Here is a 17105-nt window from a genome sequence, read left to right on the forward strand (position 1 = left end):
CTTAGCAATGTTAATTTTTATGATTTCATCAATTGATCTTATTGTTAAAGATTGTTCTTAGAACATGGCATTTTCCCCTCTTAAGGGAAGGAATTTATTACATGTGTATATTACATATGTTTAAGAAAGAGTCACTTATTATTTGTAATGATTTTTTGAAAGCAACAGTAGTGACCCAACGGTATCTAGACATCTACCTGAATGAGGTAGCACATGTATTTTTCTGATGAAACATCATGGGGGAATTACAGTTTATCTTCTGACCAAAGCAGACTCCTGTAGTGGTATGTAGATATGACTAGTTTCTTTTTTTTAAAAATTAAATGGTGTCAGTCATTTGCCTTCTCGCTGCCACTTCATGTTAGTCTTGCCACATGATCATTCTTCTATTTGGTAGGTTTTATATATCTTAAAAATTCCAATTCAGAAACAGTTTTAATAAACCAAGAATGCCTAATTACATGTATTTGTTTTCTGAGAATGTGGAATTTATATCCATTTCTTTAAAAGCTGTTAATGTTGCTAAGACTTCTTCTCAATGCACCACATTGATTAGGCTGCTTCACTTTCAGGTGCACTTTATGTACTGTGCAGCTATTGGGGCAATCTTTGATATATAGCTTTCCTCGTTTTTCAGAGCTTCGTTCTTCAGCTAATAGTAAGGATTGTTAAGAGGAGCATGTAGGGCGATTCATGGAGCAGGGTGTGAGCAGCACTGAAGTACACCAACTCATACAGAGGCAGAAGATATTGTGTCACCAGACTGTTGATGAAGTTTGTGAGGTATTCTCTGAGTTCTTTAAACTAAGATTACTTCTTATTTTCTCTAATAACCCCTTCATTTCCATCAAGGACTTCTGGAAGTGAAAGAAGCCTTGTCTTGATTTTCTTCCTCTTTGGCTTCTGTTTCAGAGCTCTGAAACTGGGCCAGGAACTTCTTTATTTTCTTTGCTGTGCTGCCAGACTACTTTTCAGAAGAAGACTTAAAAACTTCGAAACATTTCTGAAATATGATCATTACCTCATCTTTAACCAACATCTTTAGCAACTGACTCCATGTTTTTTTGTACACATGCACATTGTAGGTTAGTGATCTACCAACAAGGGAGTACTTGGGAAAAGGTATGGACTCATGAAGACATCTAAAAAACAGGAAGTAATTTGTATGACAAACATGCAGTTTTCTAGTAATGATGTGGATTGTTTAAAAATCCTCTTATTGAGCCCTGACCAGTGTGGCTCAGTTGGTTAGAGCGTTGTCCTGTGCACCAAAAGGTGGAGGGTTTGGTTCTGATCAGGGCACAAACCCAGGTTGCGGTTCCATCACAGTCAGTATGAGTGTGGGAGGCAACAATAGATGTCTCTCTCTCTTCCTCTTCTCCCCTTTCCTCTGTCTAAAAATCAGTTTTTTTAAAAAAGAAGTAAAATCCTCTCATTGATTAGTAATTCAACCTGGTTTTCTAAAGCTTCTTTTCCTTGTACCTTCTAAAGCAGAGGTGGGAAACCTTTTTTCCTGCCAAAGGGCCTTTTGGGTATTTAGAACATCATTTGCAGGCCATACAAAATTATCATCTTAAAAATTAGCCTGCTATATGTGGTCAAACATTTAATTAACTCACCCCTAATGCCTTGGCAGGGCCAGACCAAATGATTTCTCAGGGCCCTGCAGGAGAGGATGAAAGACGTTGGGTGTTTTCACATTGATTTTCTGATAAAGGAGATATTCTCTTGGCTTCTGAGAGATTACACCATAGAACACAGAATGCCTGGGGATAGAGATGATCTAACAAAGAACTGAGTTCCTTTTATAACATTCTGAATTGAGAAATCATGATACAAAAAGGCATTGTATCACTGTTTCATTTAATTTAAAGGGGAGTTAGGTTATAAAATACAGCTTATTAAGTACTATGGTGAGGCGCTCCTGTGAGACAAAAATTGTAGAGGTGGTGCATGAGGAGGAAGCAACTGGGAGGTGATTATTGATTTGACAATTCCAAAAATGAGTATTAGTAGAAATTCAAGTTGATGTTGACTGTTGATAACTGAAATCTTGGAATATTTTGTGGTGAAGCCTTCCGTGTTTTTCAATATAAACAAACAGGAGGAGTTGTGGTGTTGCTAGAGGAATTTTTTATTATTACTTATGTTTGCTGTTTGATATTCATTTATCAGATGGAAAGGGAATTCATTGAACAGTATCGTTTTTTGGGTGAGAGACCTGACCACTTTTCTCTTCTTTAGATTCTACATCCATACAAAAATCCATTAACTGTGAAATTACCTTTTGGTAGAAATATATCATACTAGATAATCTTTTTTTTTTTTTTTAATTAAATCTTTATTGTTCAGATTATTACATTAGTTACTCTTTTTTCCCACCATAACTCCCCTCCACCCAGTTCCCACCCCACCCACCGCCCTCACTCCCCACCCAGTGTCCTAATCCATAAGTGCACGATTATTGTCCAATCTCTTCCCTCACCTCCCACATCCCCCCCCCCAAGAATAGTCAGTCCATTCCCATTCTATGTCCCTGATTCTATTACAATCACCAGTTCATACTGTTCATCAGATTATTTATTCATTTGATTTTTAGATTCACTTGATAGATGTGTATTTGTTGTTCATAATTTGTATCTGTACCTTTTTCTTCTTCTTCCTCTTCTTAAAGGATACCTTTCAGCATTTCATATAATACTGGTTTGGTGGTGATGAACTCCTTTAGCTTTTCCTTATCTGTGAAGCTCTTTATCTGGCCTTCACTTCTGAATGATAGCTTTGCTGGATAAAGTAATCTTGGTTGTAGGTTCTTGGTATTCATCACTTTGAATATTTCTTGCCACTCCCTTCTGGCCTGCAAAGTTTCTGTTGAGAAATCAGCTGACAGTCGTATGGGTACTCCCTTGTAGGTAACTGATTTTCTTTCTCTTGCTGCTTTTAGGATTCTCTCTTTGTCTTTTGCTCTTGGCATTTTAATTATGATGTGTCTTGGTGTGGTCCTCTTTGGGTTCCTTTTGTTTGGGGTCCTATGCGCTTCTTGGACTTGTAAGTCTATTTCTTTCACCAGGTAGGGGAAGTTTTCTGTCATTATTTCTTCAAATAGGTTTTCAATATCTTGCTCTCTCTCTTCTTCTGGCACCCCTATATTTCGGATGTTGCTACGCTTGAAGCTGTCCCAGAGGCTCCTGACACTATCTTCGTATTTTTGGATTCTTTTTTCATTTTGCTTTTCCGGTTGGGTGTTTTTTGCTTTTTCGTATTTCAAATCTTTGACTTGATTCTTGTGATCCTCTGGTCTGCTGTTGGGAGTCTGTATAATATTCTTTATTTCAGTCAGTGTATGCTTAATTTCTAGTTGGTTCTTTATCACAACATCGAGGGTTTCACCAGTCTTCTTGAAGATCTCACTACATTTATCGGCGGCTTCTAGACAGTTCTTTAAAGACCTTAAAAGTGTGGTTTTGAACTCTATATCCAGCAGTTTGCTTTCCTCCAATTCTGTTGTTTGTGTTCTATTTCTTTGTCTCGGCATTTTTTATGCTTCGCTGTGTCGATAGAGTGCCTTTCTGTGCTAAGTGTCCCAATTACCTGAGGTAGACACTCTTGGTGCACCCCCTTGTGGGCTTTGTGCACAGTCTTGTTGTGGTTAAGCCTTGATTGTTGTAGTTATCACTGTGAGGAATTGACCTCCAGGCCAATTGGCTGTGGGAATCAGCTGTGTCTGCGGTGGGAGAACTTCTGTGCTGGAGACACCCCTCTGGGGCTAGACTTGCTTCGATGGGGCTTTTGTGCTCCGATAATCTTTAACTTGCAATGTAATGCCATATTTTCACTTTTGAATGCTAAGTCATGTCTTGCTATATGTTCATCTAGAACAAGAGTAGCAGTGGGAATTTCTCTGAGTTTAAAAAGTTCCAGTCTCTTGACTTCCTCTGGAATCCAGATTGAGTATCTATCTATATAAAAGCCTAAGTGACTGAATGGCCAAACGACCATTTGGCTGGTCTCTATGACATGCACTGACCACCAGGGAGCAGACGCTCAACACAGGAGCTGCCCCCTGGTGGTCAGTGCATTCTCACAGCGGGAGTGCTGCTCAGCTGACTGAGGGGCACCAGATGCTGGCAAAAGCAACTGTGGCAGAGTGAATCTCTCTCACCTCCACGACAGTGCACTACTGAGCAGTGGCGGCGGCAGGTGCAGCAGGGCCGGGATGAGCGGGAGCGGGGCCAGGATGAGTGGGAGCGATGCCGGCCTGGGCTCCTTTCCAGCTGGCTGATTCCCGCAGGCCAGGCCAAGGGACCCCACCTGCCAGAGGGTTCCCACTCACTCTGCAGACACCCTTCGAGTCCCAGCGCCGCCCCAGGTGCAGCCGGCCAGGGAGGGACCATGGGAGATTGGCTCCAGGGCGTGTCTGGCCTGTCTCCCCGTCCCGCCTGCCGGCCACCTTCTAATTAATTTCCTTTTAATATGCACAAATCCGTGCACTGGGCCTCTAGTTTTATAGAAATTCAGTGACTGTCAAAGATTTTAATTCTTCAGTTTCAGATTTCATCTCTTGACATATCAGCTGACATGTTTCACATCACAGCTTGCTGTCACCAGATACAAGTTTCCTCTTCATTAAAATAGTGTACAGTAGGCACTCGTCGGAGATCCGTTCCTACGGTGCGATGTAACGCGATTTTTGCCGTAAGTCGGAACCCACCTACATAAGCACCTATGTCACTCACATGGAGCACATACACAGCAGTAATGATGTCAAACAGTAAAAAAAAATTTAAAAGAAAGATAACAATTCCTGACCTTTACTTGTGGTTAATAAATAATAACAAACAAAAAGCACATATGTACATACGTCGAAATGATGGAACTTTTTATTTTTAATAAATAAATGGGAGATGGTAATGTAACCACGAAATGATGTCCGACGTAACCCGACGACTGTCTGTACTTGGAAGAGTGTCACCTGTGGACTGAAGGGTCCTGGGTTTGAGTCTGGTCAAGGGCAAGTACCTTGGTTGCAGGCATGATCTCAGGGTGGAGACAACCAATCCATGTGTCTCTTTCAGATTGATGTTTCTCCTCCTCCCTCCCACTCTCTAAGAATCAATGGAAAAATATCCTTGGGTAAGGATTACAAAAAAAAACACAAAAAAAACCCCCAATACTCTACTCAGAAACCAATGAAGAAGCTGTGGTCCTAGCAACCCTCTATCAGGGGTGGGCAAACTTTTTGACTCGAGGGCCACAATGGGTTCTTAAACTGGACCGGAGGGCCGGAACAAAAGCATGGATGGAGTGTTTGTGTGAACTAATATAAATTCAAAGTAAACATCATTACATAAAAGGGTACGGTCTTTTTTTTTTAGTTTTATTCATTTCAAAAGGGCCGGATCCGGCCCGCGGGCCGTAGTTTGCCCACGGCTGCTCTAGATTCTAGACACACTTGGGATTTAATGACATTTTTAATAGCATAAAAATTTTTTTACTATAAAGAGTGCAACTTTATTATTAATAATTTGGAAAATAAAGAAAGGGAAGCAAAAACACTCTTAATTATATTACTCTAATGAGGGAAAGCAGAGTTTGCCACCCCAAAATAGTCCTTTTGGGATATCGATTATTTAAGCTGGTTATTTTTAAGAAACAAAAGACTCATAAAAAAACCTTTAGCCCTGACCGGTTTGGCTCAATGGATAGAGCGTTGTCCTGTGGACTGAAGGGTCCCAGGTTCGATTCCAGTCAAGGGCATATACCTTGGTTGCAGGCACATCCCCAGTAGGGGGTGTGCAGGAGGCAGCTGATCGATGTTTCTCTCTCATCGATGTTTCTAACTCTCTATCCCTCTCCCTTCCTCTCTGTAAAAAATCAATAAAATATATTAAAAAAAAAAACAACCTTTGACCCTCCCACTTACCTGTCTAAAGCAGTGGTTCTCAACCTTGGCTGCACATTAGAATCACCTGGGAAACTTTGTTACTAATGTTGTGGCCCCACCCCATAACAGATTTCCGGAGAATGAGGCCCAGAAATCAGGATTTTAAAAAGATTCCCAGGTGATTCTAATGTGCACAAGGTTGAGAACCACTGGTTTAAAGGAATTCAGATCAAAAGACCTGCTTAATGGATGGGAGCTATTCTCGCTAGTTGTTTTCCTTAGCATATATGAATTAAGTGTGGCAGACAGGGAGGATCCAAGTAACTCTTGTATGTTAGGTTCTCCTCTATATCCTATTGTTTCTGGGTGACCCAGCAAGAATTTGTTTACCACGTGTTTGTTCTTTCTCATCTACCTGTAAATTGCATATGTTCTTGTTGAAATACTAGACTCCTTCCTCCCTCTCCTTAGTTTAGAATGGCATATTAGCCTCAACTGCCCAATGTGACTTTGGATTTCATATTCTTTTTTTTAATATATATATTTCTTTATTGATTTCAGAGAGGAAAGAAGAGGGAGAGAGAGATAGAAACATCAATGATGAGAGAGAATCATTGATTGGCTGCTTCCTGCATGCCCCCGACTGGGGATCGAGCCCGCAACTCAGGCATGTACCCTTGGCCGGAATCGAACCTGGGACCCTTCAGTCCACAGGCCGACACTCTATCCACTGAGCCAAACCGGCTAGGGCTGGATTTCATATTCTTATGGAACCCCTAAATGTACATCTATAATAATAAAAGCATAATGTGCTAATTATGGACAACCATGCTATGACACCCACTGGCGCCAGGCCAGCCAAGGTGGGTGCAATGTGATTGGTTGGGGGCCTGGCCATCGCCCTGCAGAGGGAGGCCCAGGCCACCGATTGGCGGGCTGTAGCAGGTGGGCGGGTCCTCCCTCTGCGGGGTGATCCATTGAAGAGCCCTGGCCAGGTGGGCGGTGCCTACCTCTTTGGGGTGACCAATCACAGGGCTCCTGGACTGTGAGAGGGCACAGGCTGGGCTGAAGGGACCCCCCCTCCCCCCCCCCCCCCCCCCCCCAGTGCACAAATTTCGTACACCGGGTCTCTAGTATGTAATAAAATTGGTCATTTTTTTAAATTGAATTTTAGAAAGGGAGGAACGGAGAGGGAGAGCGAAACATCAATTGGCTGCTTCCTACACACCACCTACCTGGGGATTGAGCCTGCAGTCTGGGCATATGCCCAGACATGGATTGAACTGGCAACCTTTCATGCACCGGATTATGCTCAACCAACTCAGCCACGCCAGCTAGGCTAATAGTGACTTTTTTTTTAATATCGCTTTTTATTTTTATTTTTTAAATATATATTTTTGATTTTTTACAGAGAGGAAGGGAGAGGGATAGAGAGCTAGAAACATCGATGGGAGAGAAACATCGATCAGCTGCCTCCTGCACACCTACTGGGGATGTGCCCACAACCAAGGTACATGCCCTTGACTGGAATGGAACCTGAGACCCTTCAGTCCGCAGGTCGGTGCTCTATCCATTGAGCCAAACCGGTCAGGGCTAATAGTAACTTTTAAAGGCAGAATAAAATTCCCTCAATGAATGGCCCATCATCTACTTAATGATTCCATTATTATAGGGCATTTAGGTTGTTTACAATTTTGTGTGATTATAAATAATGCTGTGATGAACAAATTTATGCCTATAACTTTTTCTCTAGTTGAATCATTTTCTTAGGAAGGATTTCTAGAAGTTAAATAACAGTACAGAGCCCTGGCTGGGTTGGCTCACTTGGTTGGGCATTGTCCTCTGCACTGAAAGGTTGCCAGTTCTATTTCTGGTCAGGACATATGTTCTAGTTGCTGGCTCCATCCTCATAGGGGGCTTGCTGGAGGCAGTTGATAGATGCTAAGTCACCAACTGTGTATGTTGTATTAAGGGATTCTTTGTTTAGGCACATTAACCCATGGGCAGAAGACCTTAACAGCCTCCTAATGCCTTTAACAAAGGATGGTTCATTGTCCTTCTACTCAGGGAATGCCTTGCTGGAATCTTCCACTGAACCACTCCCAGGCATGTGGTGATAATAGCCTGTCTTTTATCTTCTTGCCATAAAAGTATGACTAGGAATTTTAGTTATTTTTCACATTGATCACATTGATTTATCCCACTTTTTTATGTGTTAGATTAGGAATCAAATTTGAATTTCATTTTCTTTCATCATTAACAGCTGTATAAGATCAGGATTCATCTAATCTAATAAAAGACAAATAAGGTAATTAACCATACCTCCGACATGCTTCCCATTGGCTAATCAGAGTGATATGCAAATTAACTGCCAACCAAGATGGCAGCTGGCAGCCAGGCAGCTGAAGCGAACAGGAGGTTTGCTTGCTCCAGTGATGGAGGAAGCCAAGATTCCCCGCCTGCCACTGTTGGGCTCTGAGCTGCACTCTAAGAAACAATGTTGCAATTATAGAAGCTAAACAAACCCCAGATACCTGCTTTCAACAGCAGAGGCCTCAAGCTGGAGCCAGCCTCAGAGCTAAAGCCGACTCTCAGCTCCAGTGACAGCCATAGAAGGTAAATAAATCCCAGAATAAAAAAAGAAAAAGAAAAAAAGGAGAGGTTGGGAGCTTCAGTTGCTCGCCAGCCTGAAAACGGCCCTCAGCCCCTCACCCAGACTGGCCAGGCACCCCAGCAGGACCCCCACCCTGATCCGGGACACCCTTCAGGGCAAACCAGCCAGCCCCCACCCATGCACCAGGCCTCTATCCTATATAGTAAAAGGGTAATATGCAAACTGACCCTAACGGCAGAAAGACTGGGAATGACTGGTCACTATGACACACACTGACCACCAGGGGGCAGATGCTCAATATAGGAGCTGCCCCCTGGTGGTCAGTGAGCTCCCACATGGAGGAGCTCTGCTCAGCCACAAGCCAGGCTGATGGCTGCCAGTACAGCAGTGGTGGTGGGAGCCTCTCCTGCCTCCTCAGCAGCGCTAAGGATGTCCGACTGCAGCTTAGGCCTACTGCCCACTGGCAAGTGGACATCCCCCAACGGCTGCCGGGCTGCCAGAGGGATGTTTGATTTCTAGCTTAGGACCAATCCCCCGAGGAGCAGGCCTAAGCCAACAGGTGGTCATCCCCCAAGGGGTCCCAGACTGCAAGAGGGCACAGGCCGGGCTGAGGGACATCCCCCCGCCCCAAAGTGCACAAATTTTTGTGGACCGGGCCTCTAATATATATATATATATATATATATATATATATATATATATATATATCTCCTATCTAATAAAAGAGAAACATGGTAATTAGCCATATGACCGCTACCCTTCCCATTGGCTAATCAGTGAGATATGCAAATTAACTGCCAACCAAGATGGCGGCCGGCAGCCAGGCAGCTGACGCGAACAGGGAGGCTTGCTTGCTTCAGTGACGGAAGAAGCCAAGCTTCCCCGCCTGCCTTGCCGGCCTCTCAGCTGCACTCTAAGCAACATTGTAACAAATATAGAAGCTAAACAAAACCCCGGGCTTCAGCCATCAGGACCGCAACATTGTTTCAAATACAGAAGGTAAACAAAGGCCAGAAACCTGCTTTCAGCAGCGGAGGTCTCATAGCTGGAGCTGAGCCTCAGAGCTAAAGCTGGCCCAGAATAAAAAAAAAAAAAAAGGAAAAAAGGAGCAGTTGGGAGCTTCAGTCACCCGCCAGCCTGAAAACGGCCCTCAGCCCCTCACCCAGGCTGGCCAGGCACCCAAGCAGGACCCCCACCCTGAAGGGGGTGTAACCAGATGCAAACAGCCATCAGCCTCACCCAGGCTGGCCAGGCACACAAGCGGGAACCCCACCCTGATCCAGGACACCCCTCAGGGCAAACCAGCCGGCCCCCACCTGTGCACCAGGCTTCTATCCTATATAGTAAAAGGGTAATATGCATCCCAGCACCGGGATCAGCGGAGCAGCAAGGCCTCCCGGCACCGGGATCAGCGTGACAGGGGGCAGCGCCCAAACCCCCTGATCGCCCTGCGGCTCTGTGTGTGACAGGGTGCGGTGCCCCAACCCCCTGATCAGCCCTGCTCTGTGTGTGACGGGAGAGCTCCCCAACTCCCTGATCGCCCTGCGGCTCTGTGTGTGACAGGGGGCGGGGCCTATCCGCCCTGCTCTGTTCGTGACAGGGGGAGCTCCTCAACCCCCTGATCGGCCCTGCTCTATGTGTGACAGGGGGCAGTGCCTCAACTCCCCTGTTGGCCCTGCTCTGTGCGTGACAGGGGGGAGCTCCTCAACCCCCTGATCGGCCCTGCTCTGTGCGTGACGGGGGAGCTCCCCAAACCCTTGATCGCCCCTGCTCTGTGCGTGGCAGGGGGTGGCGCCGCAACCTCCCTATCGACCCTGCCTTGAGTGTGACAGAGGGCGGTGCCCCAACCCCCCAATCGGCCCTACCCTGAGCGTGACTAGGGGTGGCATCGCAACCTCCCGATCCGCCCTGCTCTGTGCATGACAGGGGGCGGCGCCCCAACTCCCCAATCGGCCCTGCTCTGAGCCCGACCAGGGGCTGCACCTAGGGATTGGGCCTGCCCTCTGCCACCCAGGAGCAGGCCTAAGCCAGCAGGTCATTATCTCCCGAGCGGTCCCAGACTGCGAGAGGGCACAGGCCGGGCTGAGAGACCCCTTCTCCCCCCTCCCCCCCGGAGTGCACAGATTTTTGTGCACCGGGCCTCTAGTGTGTGTGTGTGTGTGTGTGTGTGTGTGTGTGTGTGTGTGTGTATATATATATATTGATTTCAGAGAGGAAGGGAAAGGGAGAGAGAAACAGAAACATCAATGATGAGAGAGAATCATCGATTGGCTGCCTCCTGCATGCCCCCCACTGGGGATTGAGCCCACAACCCGGACATGAGCCCTTGAATGGAATTGAACCTGGGACCCTTCCATCCGCAGGCTGACGCTCAATCCACTGAGCCAAACTTAGTGCAGGATTCTTTTAAAAAATATATATTTTTTTATTGATTTCAGAGAGGAAGGGAGAGGGAGAGAGAACTAGAAACATCAGTGATGAGAGAAAATCATTGATCCGCTGCCTCCTGCATGCCTTACACTGGGGATTGAGCCTGCAACCCAGGCATGTGCCCTGACGGGGAATTGAAGCATGACCTCCTGGTTCATAGGTTGATACTCAACCACTGAAGCACGCCAACTTTGCAGATTCTTTTTTTGAGGTATAACTGAAATATATTAGTTTGAGGTGTACAACATAATAATGGTTTGATATTTTTATACATTGGGAAATGATCAACACAATAAGTCTAGATAGATAACAGCATAGGATTCTTATTCTTCGATCTAAAGTGGGAAAGATTACGTAGTTTTAGCAAGAAAGATGAATATTGGAAAACTTGATTTTATCTTAGTACAAAGAACATGATCACGGTTCATTTCCTGACCTTGCCAAAATGATACCAACAACAATCTATAATAATAAAAGAGTAATATGCTAATTAGACCGGACGTCTTTCCAGACGAAGCCAGGCTGTGGCCCCGGGTTGGAGGCAGCTGCTGTGGCTGTGAGGGAGGGATCCAGGTAGTCGCCGAAGCTGCGAAGGCTACTTTTGCACAAATTTCGTGAATCGGGCCTCTAGTGATATTATAAATAATTACCTTTTATTGACCATACTACATGCCAGATACTGTATTAAGCATTAAAAAAAATCCTCACCTGAGGATATGTTTTTCATTGATTCTTTTTAGAGAGTGAAGTAGAGAGAGGAGGGGGGAAAGAAGGGGAAAGGTAGAGAGAAAGAGAGAGAGAGAGAAACATTGGTGTGAGAGAGACAAAACGATTGGTTGCCTCCCATTCGTACCCTGACTGGGGTCAGAGATTGAGTCTGCAACTGAGGTATGTGCCCTTGAGTGGGAATTGAACCTGATACCCTTCAGCCTGTGGGCCAACACTCTAACCACTGAGCAAACTGGCCAGGACTATATTAAGCATTTCATATATGTCATCTCATTTAATTTTCACTGTAATCCTGTAAGATAAGTTTATGATCTTATATATACACAGAGCCTCTGGCAGAAGTAGGTCTATCTCTATAGTCTTTTCTTTCTATTGTATCATGATTATTTTATTTTTTCTCTAGCCAGTCTCCCACATTTCCCAGAATCCCCTCCCCAGTTTGTGAGTACAAGTTCTCTGCTATAGGATCTAATTGTTAGGTATACCTATGGAAATGTTCAGAATGGAAGCACTGCTCTAAGGCATATCATCTCAATATACTCCCATTGTTCTGACACAGACTCTACAATGATAGTCTGAGTTTAATATATGATATGTGATTATAATACATGAAAGAATGCTTTGAAGATTGCTTGGTAGTTGATATTTTCATTTGTTGCTGATCTCTTCCCAAAGTTTTCAATGTTGGGCAATAAGTCAGTGCATTTCAACTCTGACTCATCTTTTTTTCTCACAACTTTGCTTTATTTACAGAGTTTGAATTCTTATACAAATGGAGCATATGGCCCACAATACCCCACTGGCCCTGGGGCAAATACTGCCTCATACTCTGGGACTTATTACACACCTGGATATTCTCAGACCAATTACTCCACAGAGGTTCCAAATACTTACCGTTCACCTGGCAACAGCCCAACCCCAGTCTCTCGTTGGATGTATCCCCAGCAGGACTGCCAGACTGAAGCACCTTCTCTTAGGGCGCAGGTTCCAGGATATCCTGCACCACAGGTGAGCATTTTTCTGTTGGGTTTGTATTTTTTAATATTCTATGAGTGATGTTATGTTTATTTCTCTGTTCACTTTAAAAGGAATTTATAACGTCTACACTAATAAAAGAGAAACATGGTAATTAGCGTACGACCGCTACCCTTTTCATTGGCTAATCAGTGAGTATATGCAAATTAACTGTCAGCCAAGATGGCGGCCGGCAGCCAGGCACTGAAGCGAGCATGAGGCTTGCTTGCTGCGGACTCCAACGTTCCCTGCCTCACTTGCCGGCCTCTCAGCTGCAACTCTAAGCAACTATGTACTATGTTGCAAATAAGAAGCTAAACAAAACCCCAGAAAACAGCCGGACTGAAAGACAGCCGGACCGAAACATTGTATCGATGTTTTCAGCAGCGAGGCCTCAGAGCTAAAGCTGGCCCAGAATAAAAAAAAAAAAAGAAAAAAAGGAGCAGTTGGAAGCTTTAGTCACTCGCCAGCCGGAAAACAGCCCTCAGCCCCTCACCCAGACTGGCCAGGCACCCCAGTGGGGACCCCCACCCTGATCCAGGACACCCTTAAGGGCAAACCAGCCAACCCCTACCCATGCACCAGGCCTCTATTCTATAAAGTAAAAGGATAATATGCCTCCCGGCACCGGGATCAGCGTGACAGGGGGCAGCGCCCAAACCCCCTGATCGCCCTGCGGCTCTGTGAGTGACAGGGGGCGGGGCCACAACTTCCCTATCCGCCCTGCTCTGTTCGTGACAGGGGAAGGCACCCCAACCCCCTGATCGACCCTGCTCTGTGAGTGACAGGGGGCAGTGCCCCAACCCCCTGATTGGCCCTGCTCTGTGAGTGACTGGAGGCAGCGCCCCAACCCCCTGATCGGCCCTGCTCTGTGCGTGACAGGGGGTGGCGCCGCAACCTCCCCATTGACCCTGCCTTGAGTGTGACAGAGGGCGGTGCCCCAACCCCCCAATCGGCCTTACCCTGAGCGTGACTGAGCATGGCATTGCAACCTCCCGATCCGCCCTGCTCTGTGCATGATGGGGCGGCGCCCCAACTCCCCAATCGGCCCTGCTCTGAGCCTGACCTGCTGCACTTAGGGATTGGGCCTGCCCTCTGCCACCCAGGAGCAGGCCTAAGCCAGCAGGTCGTTATCTCCCGAGGGGTCCCAAACTGTGAGAGGGCACAGGCGGGGCTGGGGGACCCCCCTCCCCCCGCCCCCCGAGTGCACAAATTTTTGTGCACTGGGCCTCTAGTGCTAATATAAGAAATGTCCAAACCTGTAGAGAATTTTTATGAGTTTGAGCCAAACTGACAACAATTGCCAGGAAATAAAATCTTAGTGGATTGAGAAAATGCTTCAGAGAATGGCAGTTTTGCACCTTATTTTATACATTAGAATCAAAGGAGGAGACCCAGGGAGGGTTACATGAAATCCACTGGTGGAAAATTATGGAGGCAGAAGAAAGCAAAGGAAATCTCTGGGGTTGGATAAAGAGTAAAATGGATAGACATATACTTTTTCACATTGGTGGGTACAGGATAGTAAACAGTTAATTCTTCCGGAACATAGGGACAGTAGGCTCTTTCAGAACTTAGAGACAGTAGGTGGGAGAACAAGATAACAATGAGAGGTTCTGGGCTCTAGTTTTCTGGTGGGAGATTGTGCCCTGAAGGGTCTGGAAAAAGGGGATTACTCTGACATTCCAAAGATATGTTATCATAGATGCAAAAAGATAATAGGCTCAGTTAAGGTAAAGATTGATCCTTGTCATGGAAGATACTGGCCTAGGACTTGACTACCCGCCAAGACTCACTTTTAGTTAGGAAGTTTTCATGTCAGACCATTACAAGTGGTTACTTTTGGTCTCTGAGTTTGTAAGGCCCACCATGCAGGCCTCCCCTGAGCTTGTCAGGTTTAGTATGTGACCCCTTTTTTATCCTCAATATGTCTTTGTTTCTGCTTCCTTATAGTATATGGGTCTACTTACTTATAATATGTAGGGGCAGACTTATGTTGTGCTTCAGACATTGAATTTTAGACCCTATTCCTTCTGAGTTTGATCATCAGCAAATCTGCCCTTAGTATCTTTGGAACCAAGCTTTTTAGGCTTGGAAAAATATGCTGTAACTGAACAGAGATGCTACAGTTTAGCTCAGTAGTGGCTAAAATATACTGTTAAAGAAAGAGGAAGTATCTCAGAATCTGTTAATACGAGAATATTTTTATTACTTTAAAATTTTTTTTTAGCAATGACCAGCATATTTCCTTCTTTTCAATCTAGAACCCTGGAATGACCCTGCCCCATTATCCTTATGGGGATGATAATCGTAGTGTTCCACAGCCAGGACCATCTGTACGACCACAAGAGGACTCATGGGCTTCTCCTGATGCTTATGGAATGGGAACCCGTTACCCCTGGCCTGCAGCTGCGCCCTCAGCACCACCTGGGAATCTTTACATGAGTGAAAGTGCTTCACCATGGCCTAGCGGTGGCTCTCCTCAGCCACCTCCATCACCACCACCCCAGCAGCCCAAGGTAGGAGACCGAAAGGTTGTTCTTTTGATGTTTGGGTAGTTAAGAAAGCACAACATGAAATCTTCTACATTGGTCTATGTTAAGTGGGGACTAACTCCTAAACATTGGTGTCTACTATCTATAGCTTTATCTAGCCCCGTTTCCTTAAAAAACAAAAACAAGAAAAAAACCCAAAAGACTTTTTTAGAGCAGATTTAGGTTCACATGATCTTTCTAAAAGACAGTTCATTTACTGTTTGTTGTAATACTATCTGAACATTAAATCAAAGATTTGTATTTTATTACCTCAATCTATAGACAGAAGACAAAACCAATATGATTGGTTTTTCAAGATGTGCATTAAGGTTTTAATTTTTTATGGGCAAAACTAATTTCTATTTATTATGTCACTCAGTGGATTGTGAGATAGTAAGGGTAGATTATGAGTTGTTCATGATGAACTACCCAGGTAGATTCCTGCCATTATACTCAGGAATTCTCTGCCTTTTTCTTGACAGAGCACTCCCTTTTATCTTTTTACTGCTGTGTTTTTCTCAAATCATTAAGGAGGGAGGTCCAGTTTAATTGGTGGGGAATCTTTTCATGTACCTTCCTGATCAGGTGAGAGATCTGGGCTAACAAATCTGGTGTTGATGGATTCCCATTAAAACAGCTTTTTCCCCCCTCTTTACCCTCCCACCTCAAGGATTCCTCATACCCCTATAGCCAATCAGATCAAGGCATGAACCGGCACAACTTTCCTTGCAATGTCCATCAGTATGAGTCCTCGGGAACAGTGAACAGTGATAATTCAGATCATTTGGATACCCAAGTCCAGTATAGTGCGGAGCCTCAGCTGTATGGTAACACCACCAATGAACATCCCGGCAATCAAGAGCAAAGTAATAATCTTCCTGAAGAGTGTTTGCCTTCAGATGAAGGTACTCCCCCAAGTATTAAAAAAATCATACAAGTGATGGAGAAGGTCCAATATCTTGAGCAAGAAGTAGAAGAGTTCATAGGAAAAAAGACAGACAAAGCATACTGGCTTCTGGAAGAGATGCTAACCAAGGAACTTTTGGAACTGGATTCAGTTGAAACTGGGGGCCAGGACTCTGTCCGACAGGCCAGGAAAGAGGCTGTTTGTAAAATCCAGGCCATACTGGAAAAATTGGAAAAAAAAGGATTATGAAAAGATTTAGAACAAAAGGGAAGCCTGTTACTAACTTGACCAATACTCCTGGTTTTGGTTATTTACCCTCTTTTTGAAATGCCTGTTGATGACAAGAAGCAATACATTCCAACTTTCTTTTGATTTAAAACTTGAAAAACTGGTAAAGGACTTGGAAAAACATTTTCGTTATGAATCGTTTTCAGTTTTCAGACCAATGAATGTAATAGGAAACTATAGAGTTACCAATATTGCAAAGTAGACTCACTTCTAAGAGATTTATGGATATCTGCAAGCTGTTTCTTATCAGCAGGAGGGAAATACACTTTATGTAACAGGCTTATCAGAAACCTACCAGATGAGACTGGATATAATCTGAGACAAACAGGTTTTTTAAAACATCTGGATTACTTGTCACATTTTTGTACATTGTGACTGCTTTCAGCATACACATCATGTGTAATTACAGCTTGGACTTTAGCCTTGTGGGACCTCTGTTTTGTTTTGTTATTGCAGTTCACAAATATAGTATTCTTCTCTACGTCTTGGTACATTTTGTAGTAATATGTTTAATATAATTATTCAAGAGACTATATTGACAGCCAGATAGTATGGTATTTCTGAATGAATTTATATCTTTTCACCATTTGAATATATTGCAATGTGTAGTGAGTTTCTGAGGTAAATTGTCTCCTTTTTTGTATAGATCATTAGGTTAGAGTTTTACCACTTCTACTTTTCATGTTAATAGCAGAAGGCGATTTG

At 44.5% G+C, this 17105-nt stretch overlaps 1 protein-coding gene and 1 pseudogene across 2 annotated transcripts in view; one reads left to right on the forward strand and one right to left on the reverse strand.

The window, feature by feature from the left end:
• Positions 1 to 16881, forward strand: part of BAG4 (BAG cochaperone 4) — a 36361-nt gene extending 19480 nt beyond the window's left edge. Inside the window, exons 3-5 of one of the 2 annotated variants that reach the window (XM_070408403.1) lie at positions 12411 to 12665; positions 14936 to 15190; positions 15876 to 16881. In XM_070408403.1, coding sequence (XP_070264504.1) covers positions 12411 to 12665; positions 14936 to 15190; positions 15876 to 16361 — 996 coding nt within the window. In that variant the 3' untranslated portion in view covers positions 16362 to 16881. The remainder of the gene's footprint in view (positions 1 to 12410; positions 12666 to 14935; positions 15191 to 15875) is intronic. The other variant, XM_070408404.1, reaches the window with a different exon arrangement.
• LOC139004968 (origin recognition complex subunit 3 pseudogene) lies at positions 357 to 8215 on the reverse strand (annotated as a pseudogene).
• Positions 16882 to 17105: the final 224 nt, after the last annotated feature.

The sequence above is a fragment of the Myotis yumanensis genome, unplaced genomic scaffold (assembly GCF_028538775.1).
Source record: "Myotis yumanensis isolate MYYU_CA2020_CCGP unplaced genomic scaffold, mMyoYum1.0.hap1 SCAF_3, whole genome shotgun sequence".
Taxonomy (NCBI): Eukaryota; Metazoa; Chordata; class Mammalia; order Chiroptera; family Vespertilionidae; genus Myotis; species Myotis yumanensis.